Here is an 18,797-nt window from a genome sequence, read left to right as displayed (position 1 = left end):
CGGCAGAAGAAGAAGTGTCCCGCCGTAGCTTAGGCCACTATCACCAGCCGGGGTAGCAGAGGGCAAGGGCGTAAAGGAGATTAGGCCAGCAGCACAGTACAGGGGCCTGTCCCTAGTTCCCACAAGGAGCATGCCATAATCGCAAAAGTGTCACCAGGTATAGATAGTACAGCCTCTCGTTGCCGTTGGGGCCCCTATGGGGCAGTAGCCAGTCCACTATGATAAGGGAGGTATATAGCAGGCAGTAATATCCCAGATGGCAGGCACAGGTCTCAAGAGCACGACCCGCAGCTCCGTCCCAGCATCAGCCGCCACTCCGCTAGGGGCCAGGCAGGAGTCGCCAGGAGTGAGTCACCTGCGACCAGAAGTGGCCCCACGAGGCGGCAGTATGCAGAATCAATGCGAGTGTCACTCCCCAGCGGCCTCCGCAACGCGAGACAGCATGTTAATGGCGCTGCACCGCAGCACTCAGAGTCCGCCCCCGTAGCTCCGATCTGGCCGGCCCCACAGTGAAGCAGACAGCAGGGATAGGGCGTCCGCGGACCGCCACGTTAACCAGGGGCACGAGCAGGCTAAAGAATGACCCCGCCTCACCTGGGACGCGTAATGGCCGCAGCCCTCATGGCCGTCCAGTCCGCCGGCAGTAGGAAGGTGCGGCAGGGATCGGAGGAAGCCGTGCAGGTCAGCGCGTCTCCAGACGCCAGGCGGGAATTCCAATCGGCCGTCGCTGTAGTCCGGCGGCCGTTCCAGCCCAACGCCAGCAGCCGGGTATTCCGGGTCAGAGGAGCACGCTCGGCAGCTCCGCAGTGGCTCGCATAGGAGGGCCTGTATGCCTCGTGGTACGCCGCGGCCCTCAGCAACACAGTAAGCCGGTCAGCGAGCTCAGGCGCCCCCAGGCTATCGCTCGGGTGAGACTCCAGACGCACGTATCTCAGGATAGGAGCGGTGAATTGCAGCCAAATTCAAGCCGGCGGTGCATTAATTCCTCCCAATGCAGATCACACGGACGCTGGCATCGCAGACAGTGGTTAAGGAAGGATAAAAGGAGGATGTTATCTCCAGGCAGCAAAAGCCCCACATACGTGTGGCCATGTCGCTAGTGCGCCCTCTAGCGCCCCCTGCATTCCACCTTTAGGTGTTCCTACGGCGAGACAAGCCCTCGATTTACAGGTACAGTACCTACTCTAGGAAGTTTGCACTGTAAGCAATGTCTGGACTGCATGTGGTCAGGGCCTGGTCACATGAAGTCTTCGAAATAATGCACTTTATGGGTGTTTCTTTCCATTCCTTAAGGCTTGCAACTTGACCCTCAGATTTACTATCTGAGGTTTTCTCGTATAATTGTTCATATTATTGTTGATTATTACTGACATTTTATATGTGGGTCCGAGGCTATTATAGCTGATGGTTGAGGGCATTTTTGCCAGGATTTGGTGTTCAGAACCAAATGTGAGACGCAGTCTGTTCAAAGGACCATACTTATCATTCTTGTTTTGATGATTCCCATTGTTTAGCAAGTTCCAATTCTACTGATTGATTTTTCTCAGTCTATATTTAAATAGTTTATTATGTACCGGTGGGAGATATATGACTGTAGTTGTGTGGATAAGCGTTAAACTAGCATAATCCGAAGCCTCCGGTCCTGTAATGGAATCAAAAATTAGCTAGCATTCGCGCCAAGAATTTTCAATTCGATTAAGGACACGGAGGTGAGGATTATCCCACCCGGTTTATTACAATATTGGTAATAATTACCCACCCGCATGTACTTGATATTCTGTATCAGCAGAAGTTACGGGTTTTCCCGGTCTCATTCCTTTCAGCTTCGAGTAAAGAAGAAGGAGCAGGTGTTCTTCTGGCTTAGAAGACGTAAACTTTCCAGTTTGAAGATGGTTCTTCCATGTTGAAGGATGATTATTGGGACTCATATTTCGTGGATTGGTCTGGATGTATTAATGTGTGGACTATAAAGGTTCGAGCAAAGAAAGAGGAGGAGAAACAGGGTACAGCAGCTCTTATTGGGCTATACAGGATGTGATGTATGGACAAGCATCATGGGAAATGTAGTTTTATTTGCATACAAAACGTTTTTCATTGGCTGCTGTGAGTAGCAAATAAAAGAAAGAGAAGCATAATCCTCGCCTCTGTGTCCTTAATAGAATTGAAAATTCTTGGAGCGAATGCTAGCTAATTTTTGATTCCCCAAGGTTTTTTTTATATGTATTTCTGCTTTCCTTCAATATTCGGCCTTTTCTCATCCATTTCATGCCCCCTCCTGCAATCCGGACCTTTTTTCCATTCCTTCATGTTTTGCACATTCCCATATAATTCCCGTATTTTTCTTTCATCCTTGCGTCCCCAGTCTCTTGTCTTCACCCATCTTTTACATTACTCCCTGCCTCGTGCAGCCCTTTCTTTCTCTCCCCTGCAGCCCCCTTTTCTCCTGCATTTGTGTCTTGTGTCTTGCCCGGCTTCCCCCAGGTGCAGGCGTCAGGACTCGCGTGGCTCAGAGCTACACAGCTCTAGTTTGGCTTTAGCATTTCTGATTGGCAGTTGCTAACCCTGCTGCTTTATTCACACCTCTCAAAGTTCACAGACTTGAATGTGTATTTTCTTCATATATAACTGCACAGACCTGATCTCACGCAAGCTGATGCCCAGGGTCGGCTTTAGCGCTAGTGGCAACTGGTGGGCCAATCTTTTTTTGGTGCTCCCCTCCCCCCATGAACTCCTTATCCTTGGATTCCTCACTCCCACCCCCAACAGTGCCCATCATCTCTCCATAGCCCCTCTCCCACATGCATTTCATTTGTTTTAAATCGCTGGTTGGGGTTGGTTTTAGTTATAAGAATGTATATCTACCCAAACGAACCCTTTTTGGCAACATTAGAAATAGATAAGGAAACGCAGGGAATTAAAAAAAACCATAGCATCCTAACCTATACCTTGCAGTTTACTTACAGCTCTTTGATGACAGTTCATAAGTCACTGTTCTATATTAGGATTGTAACTCATGAACTTCTATGACATAAGGTTCTCAGTGACAAACCCACCGATCTATCTACATAAAATGCAGTTCTGTGATCTGCTTTGTACCAGTGTCCTAAAATTAGCCCAAGAGTGCGGGGGGGCCTGAACAGGGACACTGTGCAAGGGTGGCAGCCCCTGGCCTGAGAGCTCTTGACTGGTTTCGGGGCCAGGGGGCCCCGCCGTGTACTTTTTGCAGGGGGGGCCTCCTCAAGTTTTGTTACGCCACTGGCCATAACGCCAGCTACGCCACTGTATGGTGAACCCTTGATACCCACAATATGAGCCATTCTACTCACTCAGTTATTTCCACTGCTTCCAGTTTGAGCCAAGATTCCAGTTTCGGGTGTAGATGAAAAGCAACTATGCGATGGAAAAGCACCAACGGTTGGATAGTGCGGTCTAAGTGCAGCCGTACATTCTTGCCTTTAAGACATCCAATGCCATGAAGTAGTTCAATACATTCTTTCAGTAAAGTGGGTCACTCTTGGAAGGGCGAGATTTTGATCGATACCTTATCACTATTGATCTAAACCCCGATCTGGTCGACTGAACCTTTGTTGCCTGTCATTGAGGGAAGAAAGTGCATCTCTTACCAAGTTAGTTCACCCAATAAAGGACTCCGCTCCAAAAGATCACAAACAACTTCTAGCTTTCAAAAGTTTATTGTAAGGTTAGGATAAGCTGCAAATACAGGCATCTCAGAATGAGATTCACGAGATACACAGGTCCAACTACATACATGTGCTCTCTGAAAGCCCTCAGACGAGCAACGGAAATTACCAGCACAAGTTCTAAGAATAATAAAGCTATCAGCATTGACGCATATTGAGATCTCTCCTTCATTTAAGTTGGAGGGAAAACACACAGGTTAGGCTGTCCCTACCCTGCTCTAGATGGTATCCCTACTTAACCAAGTCTCAACCTAACAAAAGGTGTCAGCAGTAAATGACCCCCAAGGGAAGTCACTCACTCTTAGTCTCTTGGTGAAAACCTATAATTCTCCAGTCATAACCCCTCTCTGCCTACCCATCCGCTCTCTAAAGGGTCCTCAGGCATCTGCTCTAACTCCACCCAGGGGTGCTGTCCCTAATACAAAACAGTCAACAACATTTGAGACGCCCCTCGTGAGACGCCCCTCACGTGGTGTAGCTTCTGGCTTTTTCCATGCTGCTTTGTATTGGGCCTCATACGTTGGAGTTGACCTTGCTTCTCAGACTCTTCTCCGGCCCGCTGATACCCCTTAAAACATTCCGGAACCCTCCTCCATGTCTGGGCCGTCTTCTGAACAGACCTCTATTCATATTATTTATAATTGGATCCCCCCTTTTCTCTTGCAGACAGACATCTGCAGCCAAGATCCCAACTCTCATAGACTTCCAAAAAGTTTCGCAACATTTCTCGGCCCAGACCAGTACGTGTAAATCAATGTTAAAACATTTCAGGCCTACAGCATTTCTCATAATAATTATAGCATTCAACTTCTTCATTAATTAAAGCATGTTAATACTCTTATTCTATTATTCAGTAAACACATCTATACATCATGGCCCATTAATGCAATGACCAAAACATTAGTGCAATCTATGTCGTGAAAAGAAACACCTTCCCCTTCCCTTCTAGCTCTGGCCCTGAGGCCTACCACATTCTGCGTTTAACCACATGCCATCTTACATTTTAGCAGCTACACGACATGGATTCAGGAATAATCACATCTAATAAAATCATATAGTGTCACACATTTCTGTATTAGTTCCACTTCTACTTAAATCTCTACATTAGCTATACATTCAGAATATAATTGCAGATACTACTAGCACTCATGGCATTTCTCCTCATGATTTGTGCTTACTACGGGTAAGTGTGATGCACTCATACATTTAGGTCAGTTTGCGCTCTCTCAGTTCCCCCCTTTGATGACCTCTCGGGGTCATCACTAACATTTAAACTGCAGTTATTGCTAGCATAACTTGTCTCTGCGTTTCCAGAGCCCTCAGACTCCTGTACTGATTATCTTGTATGGCAGCCAATCTCTGCAGCTGCTCTCTTTGGGCCCTTTCTGACCTTTTTGCTCTGTACCATTTGAATACCCTCACCAATCCCCACAATATGATCCCACAGATCAATATTATGATGATAGGTTTTAGTATATACCACACAAAGCTTTTGCCTAGGGTGGAGATCCACCCTCCAACTTCACTCATTCCGTGGCCCACCTTTTCCCAGACATTTTCTCTACTCAAGTCTTCGATCTCCTTGTGAATATCAGTTATGTTCCTAATAACTTTCTCAAGGGGCTTTGAATTGTCTGGAATGTAAGTACAACATTCCTGGACCTTCAAAACCTTACAGACTCCGCCCTCTTTTGCTAGTAGGACGTCTAACGCAAGACGGTTCTGAAGAACCATAGCCCTTATCGATTGCATCTCTCCTTCTACCAGCATTAAGGACTGAGCAGTGCTGGCAGACAACCTGTCGACGACTGTTGCCAGTCGTCTTATTTTAACATCATTAAGGATTAGTCCCAGAAGAGGGAACACAGCTCCAAAGACATCTCCAACCATTTCTGCATCTCCTATATCTCTCCTTCCCCTCGATGATGTCTTGCCCTCGATGATCTCTAAGTCTTGTGCATGATATATTTTGGGGAAGACAATTGCTAGGTAACATGATCCATACCAGTTGTCAGGTAGTCTCACGTAGGCATTTCTTCCACATACAAAATACACATTTGGAATCACTTGCATTCCCTTCAGGAAATCTTTAGTATAGTACTCTATATTGAAAGCATGTTCACAGCTGACTTCTCCCACGTATACATTTTCGTAATACGTTTTGGCTCGGTGAAGACATAGCTTTCCTCTCTGCGTCTTATCTAAAGCTATTGGACCACTACTACCCTTTCTCTTGTGTGCCTTCTCTTCCTCGGTCCAATCTGTTTTCCATTGTCCTGATTTTTTCAAAATCTTTTGTCTCCTGTAACGATCATCCACCTGCCCTATGAACTTCTTCTCGACTTCTGACACTTTGCATGTCAGGTTATTTCTACGGGCATGTGAAGTATCTAAGGTAATCCAAGGAATGAAGAACTTGGCCAATCTGTCTTCACTCTTCCAGTAGTCCCATTTGTTCATCTGCTTATAATTTGGGACTTCTGGCAACACTGAATCATAGTTGGAGAAATAGTATTCAAAACTATCTCTCCCATAAAATATACTAAGCAATAAGCTACATGTAATGCCATATGTCAGCGGGAGGTGATGATATCTAATGCCTTCATCTACAGACGCCGGCAACTGCATGCAGACGTAACAGTCCTTAACCTCCATGGCATCCACGTATTCATATAAGAGTTTAGCATAAGCATTTGACCTAAAGTCTCCTTGGGACTCATCTACGTGTAACCTGCGGGCTTCTGTAGCTAATAACGCTTTCTCGTGAGTGTTTTCCCCTTTCTCACCAGCAACAGTGGGTGTAAGCGTTTCTACAGATTTCACATCAGTTACCTTCGCCTCTTCCTCATGTCCCTTTACATAAGAAATTGTTACCACTAAAGCTATTAATATTATCACTCCTACTATTAGTGTACCTATTATACATTTAGCTCTGCGGTTCTGGGTGCCGGCTTCCATTTCGTCAGACAATATAGCTCTCTCTTATCTTGGCACAAAGTTCTTTTCTTCTCGTTCCTTTACAGTCTCTTTTTACTCCTTTTGTCTTTAGAATCCACACAACTGGAAGCTGACAACCTTCTTCGCAAAGGTCCTTTAACAGTTCAATAAAGACAACCCTAGCCCTTCTCCATCAACTCAAGGGAAGGTCCCTAATATTCTCTGCTTCCTGGGCGCTAGGTAATCTTCTTGTTCTGCTCGCTTTATTTACAATGTCCTTTAAGCATCTACTATCAGGTTTGTGCCTGCAGCTTCGATAGCAAAGTTCAGTATTTCCAAACGAAGATTGTGCTCTTCATGGGCTGTTATCGTTGTACCAAAGTCGGGGAATTGCAATTCTGAGAGAAACATGTGTTTTAACTTGCTGAGGCGGGGAGGTCTGGGGAGCATGAATGTTAGTGACCCTTCTTGTTCGACTCCGGGTACCAACAGTCGTATTTCCACGGTGACGATGGGCTCAGAACTGGACACCACCACCGCTCGAATCCTCCCTGTCTCCTGTTTCAAAGACATTTGTCGCCAGATATGTCCACTCAGGGGTGGAGTATCTTCTGCTAGGCACACGCACTCTTCTTGACCTTCTTCGGTCCGGTGCTTCAGCGCCCTGAGCACCTTCTTCCGGGTCTGAGTCTTCTGATATCGGAGGAAGGGTTATCTCTGGAGTTGACCTCAGGCTAGAGCTCCTTCTTTGCGGCCAATTAGCTTCTCCACGTGCCCTTCTACTCCTTCTCCTTCTTGTCTGTTCTCGCTCTCTGTCAGACCTGTCAGTGTCTGACTCGTACTCCCAGCTACTTTCTCCTTCTGTAGCGTCGTCTGTTTCGCTGTTGTACTGACCGTCCTCAGCTTGGTCAGACTCGTTCCCTGCTTCCGCTGGCACCTCTACAGCTTGGCTAGCCCCCTCTATGGCTTCTCGGTCCTCTGCTGGACGTCTATCCGAGAGAGGAGCTGTTTCTTCCAGAGGTGCTGGAACCCTTCGCGTATGTGACGCGTGGATCCAATTGGGCAGGCCTCCCACCTTCACAGCCGTGTTCGCGATCAGGATGATCTGGAAGGGCCCACGCCAACGAACATCCAGGCAGCTTCTTCTCACATGTTTTTTCACCAGGACCCAGTCCCCAGGGTACAGGTCATGGCACGGGCCCTGGCACGATGGAACCTCGGCAGCCTGCACCTGAAGGGACACAGAATGAATGGCGTCAGACAGCCCCTTACAATAGTCCAGGATCATATCATCTGTGATATTTAACAGTGCAGTAGTTGGGACAGATGGCAGCCTCATTGCTCTCCCCATTAACACCTCATGTGGTGACAACCCCGTTCTTCTGTCTGGGGTACTACGAAGGCTCATGAGGACCAATGGCAGGGCGTCAGGCCAACTCAGGGTCGTTGAGGAACACACTTTTGCAATTCTGGCTTTGATCGTGCCATTGATCTGCTCCACAATTCCTGAGGCTTCTGGTCGGTAACTGCAATGCAATTTCTGATCTATGTTCAGAGCCGCACAAATCATCTTCACAAGCTCGCTGTTGAAATGCGTTCCCCTATCTGATTCCAAAGAGGCCGGCACCCCGAAGCGCGGAATGAGTTCCCTAAGCAGTAACTTGGCCACTGTGAGGGTGTCGCACCTACGTGTAGGGTATGCCTCAACCCATCTGGAGAATACACAAACAACCACCAGGACATAGCGGAGGCGGTTGCACCTCGGCATTTCAATGAAATCTATCTGCATTCGATTGAATGGACCTCCAGACCTTCCTATGTGGCTTAGTGCAACTGGTGTTCTTTTCCCTACGTTCAGCTGCTGACAGGTCACACAACGCTGGCACACTGCTTCTGCTGCTATTCTAAACTTAGGATTGTACCAGGTCTGTCTAAACACTCTCAGCATAGCGTCTCTCCCTAGGTGTACGGGACCATGTATGTGTCTGGCCATTGGGCTCACCATCTCATTGGGCAACACTGCTCTGCCATCTGCTGAGACCCAAAAATGGGACTCACCCACTACACATCCTGCCTTTTCCCATGTTTCTTTTTCAAAATCAGGAGCATTTTCTTGCATGTTTGTCAGTTCGTCCCAAGTATCAACAGTTTCCAATATCATGGCTAATTCAGTCCTTACATTTATTCCACCCACTTCCACCTCTGTGAAAGAGTACCCTTGTTCCGCGCAATACCGCGCGACTTCGTCGGCATATCTATTGCCTTTCGAGACGAAGTCCACATTTCTGGTATGTGCGGTGCACTTTACAACTGCGATACCTGCTGGACATTGCAACGCCTCTAACAACAGGCGCACAAACTCTCCATTGCGAATGGGAGAGCCTGAAGAGGTCATGAACCCTCTTTGAGACCATAACTGCCCGTAATCATGAACCACCCCATAACCATATTGGCTGTCGGTGTATATGGTGACTCGAATTTGATTGCTTGCCAAGCAAGCACGTGTCAAGGCAATAATCTCGGCTACCTGAGCGGAGTGTACTCCTTCCAGGCACCCAGCTTCTACAACTCCAGTAATTGTACAAACAGCGTAAGCTGCTCTCAACTGCCCAACTTCGTCTCTTACACATGAGCCATCGACAAAGAAAATTTCATCTGGGTCGGTCAGTGGCTCATCTACGATGTCGGGTCTGGGTTTGGTGCATAGTTCAGTCACATCGAGGCAGTCATGGTCTGTACATTCATCATCATCCTCGATATCATTTGGGAGTGGCATCAAGGTGGCAGGGTTCAAAACAGAGCATCTCCTGAGGGTCACATTCTCTGCAGCAAGAATAACTTGCTCATAGCGCGTGAGCCTGCTGTTGGTCAGATGCTGTGTTTTGGTCCTGGTCATCAACAGTTCAACAGAATGGGGCACGCACACCTCTAACGGGTGCCCCATGACGATATTTTCACATCTCTCAATGCTGACACCCGTTGCAGCAACGGATTTGAGACATCCGGGCAACGCTGCGGCTACTGGGTCTAAAGTAGCCGAGAAATAAGCAACTGGTCTACGGGCATTCCCATGGATTTGGACTAACACAGACAACGCGCAACCTTCTCTCTCACAACAGTAAAGCAAAAATGGTTTATTGTAATCAGGCATTCCCAATGCCGGAGCACGACACAGGTCCTCTCGCAGCTGTAGGAATGCCATCAAACAGTCTTTGTCCCATGGTACCGGATCGCTCACCTCCTTATGCGTCAGTTTTTGCAAGGGCTTTGCTTTCAGTGAAAAGTTCGCGATCCACTGTCGGCAATAACCCACCATCCCTAGGAACATCCTGACCTCTCTCTGTGTCCTAGGCGCATTCATTTTCATGATCGCCTCTATCCTATCTGGTGACACCTTTCGTTTGCCTTTCTCTATTCTGTGTCCCAAGTACTGCACTTCTGTCAGGCAGTACTGCAACTTTCCCGGGGACACCTTGTGCCCATTGGCAGCTAGGTGATTTAACAAAGCAATGGAGTCCTCCCTGCAAGCTTCTTCTGTTTCTGACGCCACGAGGAGGTCGTCTATGTACTGGACCAGAACTGACTTCTGGGGCAGCACTAGACTTTCAAGATTTTTCTTCAAAAGCTGGTTGAAGATCGATGGGCTCTCTGTATACCCCTGAGGAATACGACACCATGTTAGGACGCGACCTTCCAGCTTAAATGCGAAAAGAAAATGGCTTTCTTCGTCCAGAGGGATCGAAAAGAAAGCCTGACAAAGATCAATCACAGTGAACCACTCAGCTTGGAATGGAATCTGAAACAGTATCACTGATGGATTCGGTACCACTGGACAACACGAAACGACTATGTTATTAATCTTTCGGAGGTCCTGCACTATCCGGAATTTCCCATTTGGTTTCTGCAGACCCATAATCGGGGAGTTGCATGGACTACCCACGATTTCTTTCAGTATTCCCTGTTTAATCATGGACTCGATCACGGGTTTTATGCCTGCAATCGTTTCTGGAGTCAATTTATATTGGGGTGTTCTTGGGAACTCAGCATGCGGTTTCACTACAATTTTCACTGGGTCCACCCCTTTGACCAATCCAATCTCTTCCCCAGTGAAGTCCCATACTTCTGGTGCCACTGTCTCTCTCAAGTCCCAGGGGAGCTCATCTACTGTCAAAGTAGGGTACAGCTCCACGCATATTCTTGAGTTTGCAACTTTGAAGTCTGCGTCTTCATCATTGGTCAATACCTCCACTCCCTGAGGTGTACAGTATATTGTACAATTCAATTTACACAACAGGTCTCTGCCTAGCAGACACACAGGACTTGAATCGCAAACCACAAACTGGTGCTCATCGCTGTACTTCCCTATTTTCACCTGTACCGGTTCTGTCAGTTGGCTGGTTATTCTCCTGTTTGCGACCCCCACCACTTGTATGGTCTCTCCAGACATGGGCAGGTCTGGAACTGCAGCTGATCTGATCGTGGATCTAGTGGCTCCTGTGTCCACCAGAAATGTCGTGGGGCACCCTGCTACTTCTGCTTCGACATAGGGTCCCCTCTGGTCCACCTCCAAGGCTGCCCCGAGGGTGCAGTCTTCTCTTTCCACTCTCTGTCCGGTTAATGGGTCCACATAATAGCACTCTTCTCCTTCTACAAACAGGGGCATCTGTCTATAGGTCTTACCCATAGTCCCTACTCGGGGAGGTTGCGGGAACTGGGCTCGGGGAGGAGCCCCCCCCCCTTTGAGCACCTTTCCCTGGTATGGCGTCACCCCTCTTATAGGCGCGCTCTGGACCTCTTCCTCCTCTATCTCTTGTTCTCCTATCTCTACATTGTAGGGACACTCGCGTTTCCAATGTCCCACCTCGTTACACTGGTGGCACCTAGTCGTTTTCTTCAAGGCAGCTACGTCTATTCTGGGTCTAAAGGTGGAACTCTCCTCATTGCCCTTGTTCTGACTGTACTGCTTCTTTCCTCCTGTACCTGTTCCTTGCTGCTGTTGCTGCTGTCCCCCCTTCCCTGCTGCCTGCATCTGTACCACCATCAATTTTTCTTTTAGTTTCTTAGCCTTGGAGTCTATCTCATCACAGCAGTACCTGGCATATCTCAGTATTTCGTCTAGGGGTTTATTTTGCCAACAAATCAAGTGTTGCTGAATCATTAAACTAATATCCGGTCTCAGTCCCAGGACGAACTTGGACACAAATTGCCCTATGTCTTTTGGATCCATTACATCCAGGCCGCTATACTGTTTAAACGCCTTCAGCAATCTCTCATAATATTCGTGGACTGTCTCTTTGGGTTCCTGTCTGGTTCGGTCTATTCTGACCCAATCTATGTCTTGCATTGGCACTTTCTCTTTCAGCCAAGTCATCACTCTCTCGAATTTTGCCATCACAATCTCGGACGGCCCATTAGTCTTAGCATCTCTCTCCGGCTCCGTTGTGGGCCACTCAGCGCTAACCTTGCATGCTGTCCACAGATCTCCTGGTACTACAATGTCAAACAGCGTGTTCAGATCTATCCATAGGACCTTTGAGATTTTTACAAATCTCTCAACTTGCTTGTACCACTCCACTGGGTTTTCCCGCAATTTGGGGAAGGAGGTGGTAAAAGCAGCTAAATCTCCCCTACTCCAAGGGACATGCACATAGTTCCCATTTGCGACTTCACGCAAAGGGTATGCTCCTATTCCCTGCAGCCTTCCTGGTGTCGTACCAAGCGTGCTTCTCCTGACGGTCCCTTTCTTGGACCACCTCTCTTCCCACTTATCTAGTGCCCTCCATGTCCTTATTCCAGTGATCAGTTCCCTTATGTGCGTTTTCAGCCCGATCGTTCTCCTCTCATCTAGGTCTCGATCTGTGTAATGTAGCCTGTGGTTACCCTGTAATGCTTTGGTTCTTGACAGGTCCACCATATATTTGCCTGCTAGTTCGACTAACTTCTCATGGATTGCTCTCGCCTTTCGAGTGATGTCCTTTGCCATATACAGTATTTCATCCTGCTCATACATTTCCATTCTCTCTAAAGGCAGGGTACCATCTACCATGTCATCCAGGTCTGACCTTAAGCTGGCGACATCGAGTCTCTTGGCTTTTATCTCAGCTCGCAATATGTCTTTCGAAGGGGGCTCACTGGTCTCCCTACCATCCCAACTCCGAGCTCTACGTTTGGGCTCGGGAGAGTTAATGAGTGCTCTCCCTTGCTCCCATCTCTCCAGGTCCCATGCTCGGCCATCCGATCTTGGAAGGTGATGGAACACGGGCCTGTTACCCCCACTCTTGCTCTGCCCACTCTCTCCTTCTTCTCTCCTTTCACCGTACGCCTCTCTGTTATTTTCCCTTTGGTCGCTACTCTCCCTTTGCCTAGTATCTCTCAGTATCCGATACGATCCTTCCTGGTTCCCCATATTCCCTGGGCTGCGCTCGTGTCCGTCATCACAGGGACTATGGTGCGACCTCTCACAACTCCCATTCAGTTCTCTGGTGCCGGGCACACAGTGGGTACACTTAAAGCTGTTTCTGTACTCTTGCGTTCTCCTCTCTCCTTCACTGAGTATTGGGCGCGCCACCCCTCCACTCCCGGGGCCCCCGTTTTCCAGGTCCGTTCTATCTCCACTCCGGGCCCAATGGGTGACTCCCCTACTATCTCTCTCTCTCCAGTCCCACTCCGGGCTGCTCTCCCCAGCCCCGCAGTGAGTCCGAGCTCTGCTGTCCTGACTTTCCCTTTCAGCTTCCGCAGCTATGATGCTCTTGTGAGCCTCCACTGCCTCATCCCACTTCTTCATGTACTCATTTAGCTCTTGAAAGGATTTTCGTCCAGATCCCCTCATATCCACTGGCCATCTAGGGCCCCCAGGATCCCCTCCTGGATCCCCTGCTGTGTGCACCGGGGTGCTCCACTCTCTTGGTATCGGCATCTGACTTGGGAAATTGATCGTATCGTTCCTCCTTGCCGTCTCTGCTCTTTCTCCGTCCTTCCGTACCCGTTCTTCCCCTCTTGCTCTCTCTGGGTCATATATCGATATTATAGGACCTATGGTAACAGGTACCTGTAGTGCATCTGGTAATGCGTAGGATGTGGCGCACTCCGTTTCCGGCGCTCTTTGTACCACAAACCTCCCGACTACCTGTTGCACCTGACTAGGCTGGGACAGCTCTTTCTTTGCCTCAGGATCCCACTCTGAACTGGGAAGCGGTCCATGCTCTCCTGCATTGCCCCCCTTTTCTCTTTCACTATGCTCGACCTCTCCCCCTGCTCTATTATACGGGGGTGGCCTGTCTGTCAATAATCTGTTTATCAGGCTGTCCTCTGTTTCGCTCTCATCATCTTCTTCTAGGGGGCTTTTATTTCCGGGCACCTCTAACACTGGGTACAGTTTATTGACTTCCATGTTATGCACTCTCCATCTTTTAGCATCCGCATCCCATCTGGCATCCTGCACTGCCCTTACCGATCGTTTCACCCTTTCTTGTCGTCTGTTCATATTCTTTACATGCGCTGCCCTAATCCATGCATCAAGGGCTTCAAACTGGGTCGGTCTAGGCAAGGGTCTCATTGAGGTCATGACTGATTTTAATCGATGTAACACCTCTAATCTGAACGTCCCGTACTTCGGGAACGTCAGTTCCTCATTTCCTTCCGTAATCTTACTCCACTCTGTTATCCAAAGGATCGTATGCAGCCCAACATTCACTGCCATGTAACGAGCCGGCGTACCCTCCGGCGGGGCTTCTTCCCCTTCATCCGATCCCCGCTTCTCTTTTTTAAACGCCGCTCTCAGCCATTTGAAACACTTCATAATTATACGCACAATATCCAGCCTCGCTACTCTGTTTACTTCCTGATGACAATCCACCAATCCTAGCGCGGCTTTGCTAACTTGGCCTATCGCAGCGCGGTCTTTCTCCGGTCGGCCAATCCCAGCTCGACACTTTCTGACGTCTTTGCTAGCTGGCCTATCACAGCGCGGTCTTTCTCCGGTCGGCCAATCACAGCGCGACACTTCCTGACGTCACTTTTCTCCGCTTCGCAGCAGCACCCCTCCTTTCTCAACTCGTCTCCCGGTCATGCATGCGTCCCATTCATACACCGAAAAATGACTACTTCCGACCAAGCGGTCACTTCCCTCGACTGTACGTCCACAGTCTATATGTAATTGTCAACACAACTGACGAAATGTCTATCGTCTCTCTGATAGGTTGCTTACACACACAGTAACCTCCGACCAGCGTCCGTTACTCACGCACTCACTCTTACGTTCCCCCTATCTCGGTCTTTCGGGTGATCAATGGTACCTCATGACCCCCTTCACACTAGTTGACAATTACTCTGGGTGTCCGATACACCCGAACCACTTAAGCTCTCCTTGAACTTAAGATTTCCACCGGTTGCGCGCGCTCACAACCTGTTCCACAGTCACTCTACAGACATTCAACTCCGCCAGACATTACAACATAGATACAATACAAAAACACCGCAATCTAACACGCATGACCCTTTATACTCACTCTCGACCGATACTGCTGCTTTTTCTGTCTCACGTCATCCGGATCTTCTTCGGCGGGCGGTTCTTCCGATCATCGATCTCTAGGGGCCTTGGGGTAAGCTAACCTGGCCTAGGTCACCGTCCTCAAGAAGGCAACCATCCTCTGCTACCAACTGGAAGGGCGAGATTTTGATCGATACCTTATCACTATTGATCTAAACCCCGATCTGGTCGACTGAACCTTTGTTGCCTGTCATTGAGGGAAGAAAGTGCATCTCTTACCAAGTTAGTTCACCCAATAAAGGACTCCGCTCCAAAAGATCACAAACAACTTCTAGCTTTCAAAAGTTTATTGTAAGGTTAGGATAAGCTGCAAATACAGGCATCTCAGAATGAGATTCACGAGATACACAGGTCCAACTACATACATGTGCTCTCTGAAAGCCCTCAGACGAGCAACGGAAATTACCAGCACAAGTTCTAAGAATAATAAAGCTATCAGCATTGACGCATATTGAGATCTCTCCTTCATTTAAGTTGGAGGGAAAACACACAGGTTAGGCTGTCCCTACCCTGCTCTAGATGGTATCCCTACTTAACCAAGTCTCAACCTAACAAAAGGTGTCAGCAGTAAATGACCCCCAAGGGAAGTCACTCACTCTTAGTCTCTTGGTGAAAACCTATAATTCTCCAGTCATAACCCCTCTCTGCCTACCCATCCGCTCTCTAAAGGGTCCTCAGGCATCTGCTCTAACTCCACCCAGGGGTGCTGTCCCTAATACAAAACAGTCAACAACATTTGAGACGCCCCTCGTGAGACGCCCCTCACGTGGTGTAGCTTCTGGCTTTTTCCATGCTGCTTTGTATTGGGCCTCATACGTTGGAGTTGACCTTGCTTCTCAGACTCTTCTCCGGCCCGCTGATACCCCTTAAAACATTCCGGAACCCTCCTCCATGTCTGGGCCGTCTTCTGAACAGACCTCTATTCATATTATTTATAATTGGATCCCCCCTTTTCTCTTGCAGACAGACATCTGCAGCCAAGATCCCAACTCTCATAGACTTCCAAAAAGTTTCGCAACATTTCTCGGCCCAGACCAGTACGTGTAAATCAATGTTAAAACATTTCAGGCCTACAGCATTTCTCATAATAATTATAGCATTCAACTTCTTCATTAATTAAAGCATGTTAATACTCTTATTCTATTATTCAGTAAACACATCTATACATCATGGCCCATTAATGCAATGACCAAAACATTAGTGCAATCTATGTCGTGAAAAGAAACACCTTCCCCTTCCCTTCTAGCTCTGGCCCTGAGGCCTACCACATTCTGCGTTTAACCACATGCCATCTTACATTTTAGCAGCTACACGACATGGATTCAGGAATAATCACATCTAATAAAATCATATAGTGTCACACATTTCTGTATTAGTTCCACTTCTACTTAAATCTCTACCTTAGCTATACATTCAGAATATAATTGCAGATACTACTAGCACTCATGGCATTTCTCCTCATGATTTGTGCTTACTACGGGTAAGTGTGATGCACTCATACATTTAGGTCAGTTTGCGCTCTCTCACTCTGAAATGCAAAATATATCAAGCTGAGTTGTTCGGCAGTTTGTTATCTGAGTAGCATCCCAGTACCCTTTAGGGTAAAGTATACCTCGGCAGTGAGGAGCCAGTCCTCACTGTCCAGTACTATGGAGAAAACACCATACAATGGCAGAGACGAACAGCTGCTATAGGTGCACTACATTGACCTTTGTGGGTTTGAGATTTGGTGGTGATTTTAGGGAGTTAAGTTTTGTTTTTTAAATGACGTTAATGGAGGTACCGGCATTGAAGGGGGTAGTAAAGAGTTGTTCACCCACTAGCATTTGACACTTTGGTTGACAGAGCCCATAACACTTGCCTTGTTCTTCTGTGTAGACCACGTGTACAACACCTTCAATTTCTTCTCCCATGTTACCTGGAGGAGAGTCTTGCTAAGTAGCCATAACAGAGTTGCCTGCTCCTTAAGGCTGCAGAAGAAATGACAGACAGCAAAGTGACTAAGTTTAGCAGGGGCTGAATATTTCTTCTGTATGGCTGGGCAGTCATTTGTATGTTTGAAATTATCTCCTTAGTACCATCAGATTCTGTTTTTCATTGTACGTGGAGTTGATTTGAGGCATGGGGTGGCCTTTGTTGCACAGCTGGACTAGGAACAGCGACCAGCCCTGGCAATCTGCTCGACCGGCTCCGGTAGTGAGAAGCACCGCCCCTGCTTTTGTTACAGGGGGCCGATATTGCAGCACTGCTGCAAAACCAGCCCCCAGTAACAAAACCTGCCCCCACAGGTCCAAAACCCGACACCACACTTCCGGCCCACCAGTAAAATGCCTGGTGCCCGCTACGGCCATTCTTTCCCTGCTTTGTGGCCTGACTCACATGTTCGGCCTTGACTGCTTTGTTCAGGGTCGCCTCTTTGTGTGAAGACCAAGAATTAAATAGTTCGAGTAAACGACTGAGTGTCAAGATGTCTGGCAGTGATGCATCACAAGAGACATCACAGATAGTGCCGTCCATCATACTGGGATACCCCAAAATAGTTGCGAGGAAACCACAGTTTAAATTTATCCAAATAAATTAACTACACCAGACATATCTGTCCCCTCAGATGATAGCCAATTAGTTATCTCAGGTGCCACAGATCCAGGTGTTTTGGGTTTCCATTGTGGAACTCGCAGGAGTGGTCGCAGGTAGGCCGGTTTTGCTTGACCTCTTTGTATTCTTGCTGGGGCAGATGCAATGGCCATAACCATTGAAGGATATATCACTTTCATCAACCTAGTTTTAATAATAGCTAGGAGGCATATAGCAATAGGGTGGATATAGCGCCTGAACCCAAAACATGGCTGCAAGATGTACAGAAGTGCAGATAGATGGTGGAACTAGGTGCCCATAGCACTACTAAAGGAAGGGGGGCTGAAGGCGAGTTAGTGGCCATGTGAGAAGAGTTCTTCCTGGCCACTGAAGCTAAATTGAATGATCTAAGACTGTAGGGAGAAGGTCAAACACAAATGCTTTATGGTGCAGGAAAGGCCTTTAATGGAAAGGATGCTACCTACCTATTGGTTTTGGTTAACTTTCTATTTCTAGAGCATGGTGGCATGGCAGGATTGGAACTGGAAACTATACTTGGAGGTAAAAATCGACCACTCCTCCTAGAAATCTAGTGCAGCTCTGGAAGAACTATTCCTATCGTCTAGATAGTGGCTACAAGACAAGAAGTTGGTGAATGAGTCCAACTGAAGATTCTGACATGGAATACCAGCAGTCTTGAGGACAAGGTAAAGAGGAGGCATGGGGGCCCAGTACCCTTTTAGGCTAGACCTTGACTTAGTACTCCTTGAGTAACCTTACTTAATAGGTACAGTTCATAAATTCCTGAGAAGGGAAAAATACATACTCCCGGGTGCTGGAAGGCCTTTCTTGGGGGTCCTGAGGAATCGCCGTACTAATAAAAAAGTATGTCTGTTTGTTGTGCCAAATACCTGATTGGCCACTAGTAGCTGTTACTGTGGAGTCTCCGGGAAAGTGTTAGATCGGATCACTTCCTCTTTAATGTTTAAGCACCATCAGGCAGCAGAAATCTATTCTGAACAAAGTTTGTCCCTTAC

At 47.8% G+C, this 18,797-nt stretch overlaps 1 protein-coding gene across 1 annotated transcript in view; it reads right to left on the bottom strand.

Annotated features, from left to right (window-relative positions):
* Positions 1-6,659, bottom strand: part of LOC144785288 (uncharacterized) — an 850,769-nt gene extending 844,110 nt beyond the window's left edge. The window contains exon 1 of the mRNA XM_078664268.1: positions 3,513-6,659. Coding sequence (XP_078520394.1) covers positions 4,971-6,659 — 1,689 coding nt within the window. The 3' untranslated portion in view covers positions 3,513-4,970. The remainder of the gene's footprint in view (positions 1-3,512) is intronic.
* Positions 6,660-18,797: the final 12,138 nt, after the last annotated feature.

The sequence above is a fragment of the Lissotriton helveticus genome, chromosome 10, assembly GCF_964261635.1.
Source record: "Lissotriton helveticus chromosome 10, aLisHel1.1, whole genome shotgun sequence".
NCBI classification, from domain to species: domain Eukaryota; kingdom Metazoa; phylum Chordata; class Amphibia; order Caudata; family Salamandridae; genus Lissotriton; species Lissotriton helveticus.
The sequence above is the reverse complement of the archived record's forward strand: the minus strand, read 5'-3'. Positions and strand labels throughout refer to the sequence as shown.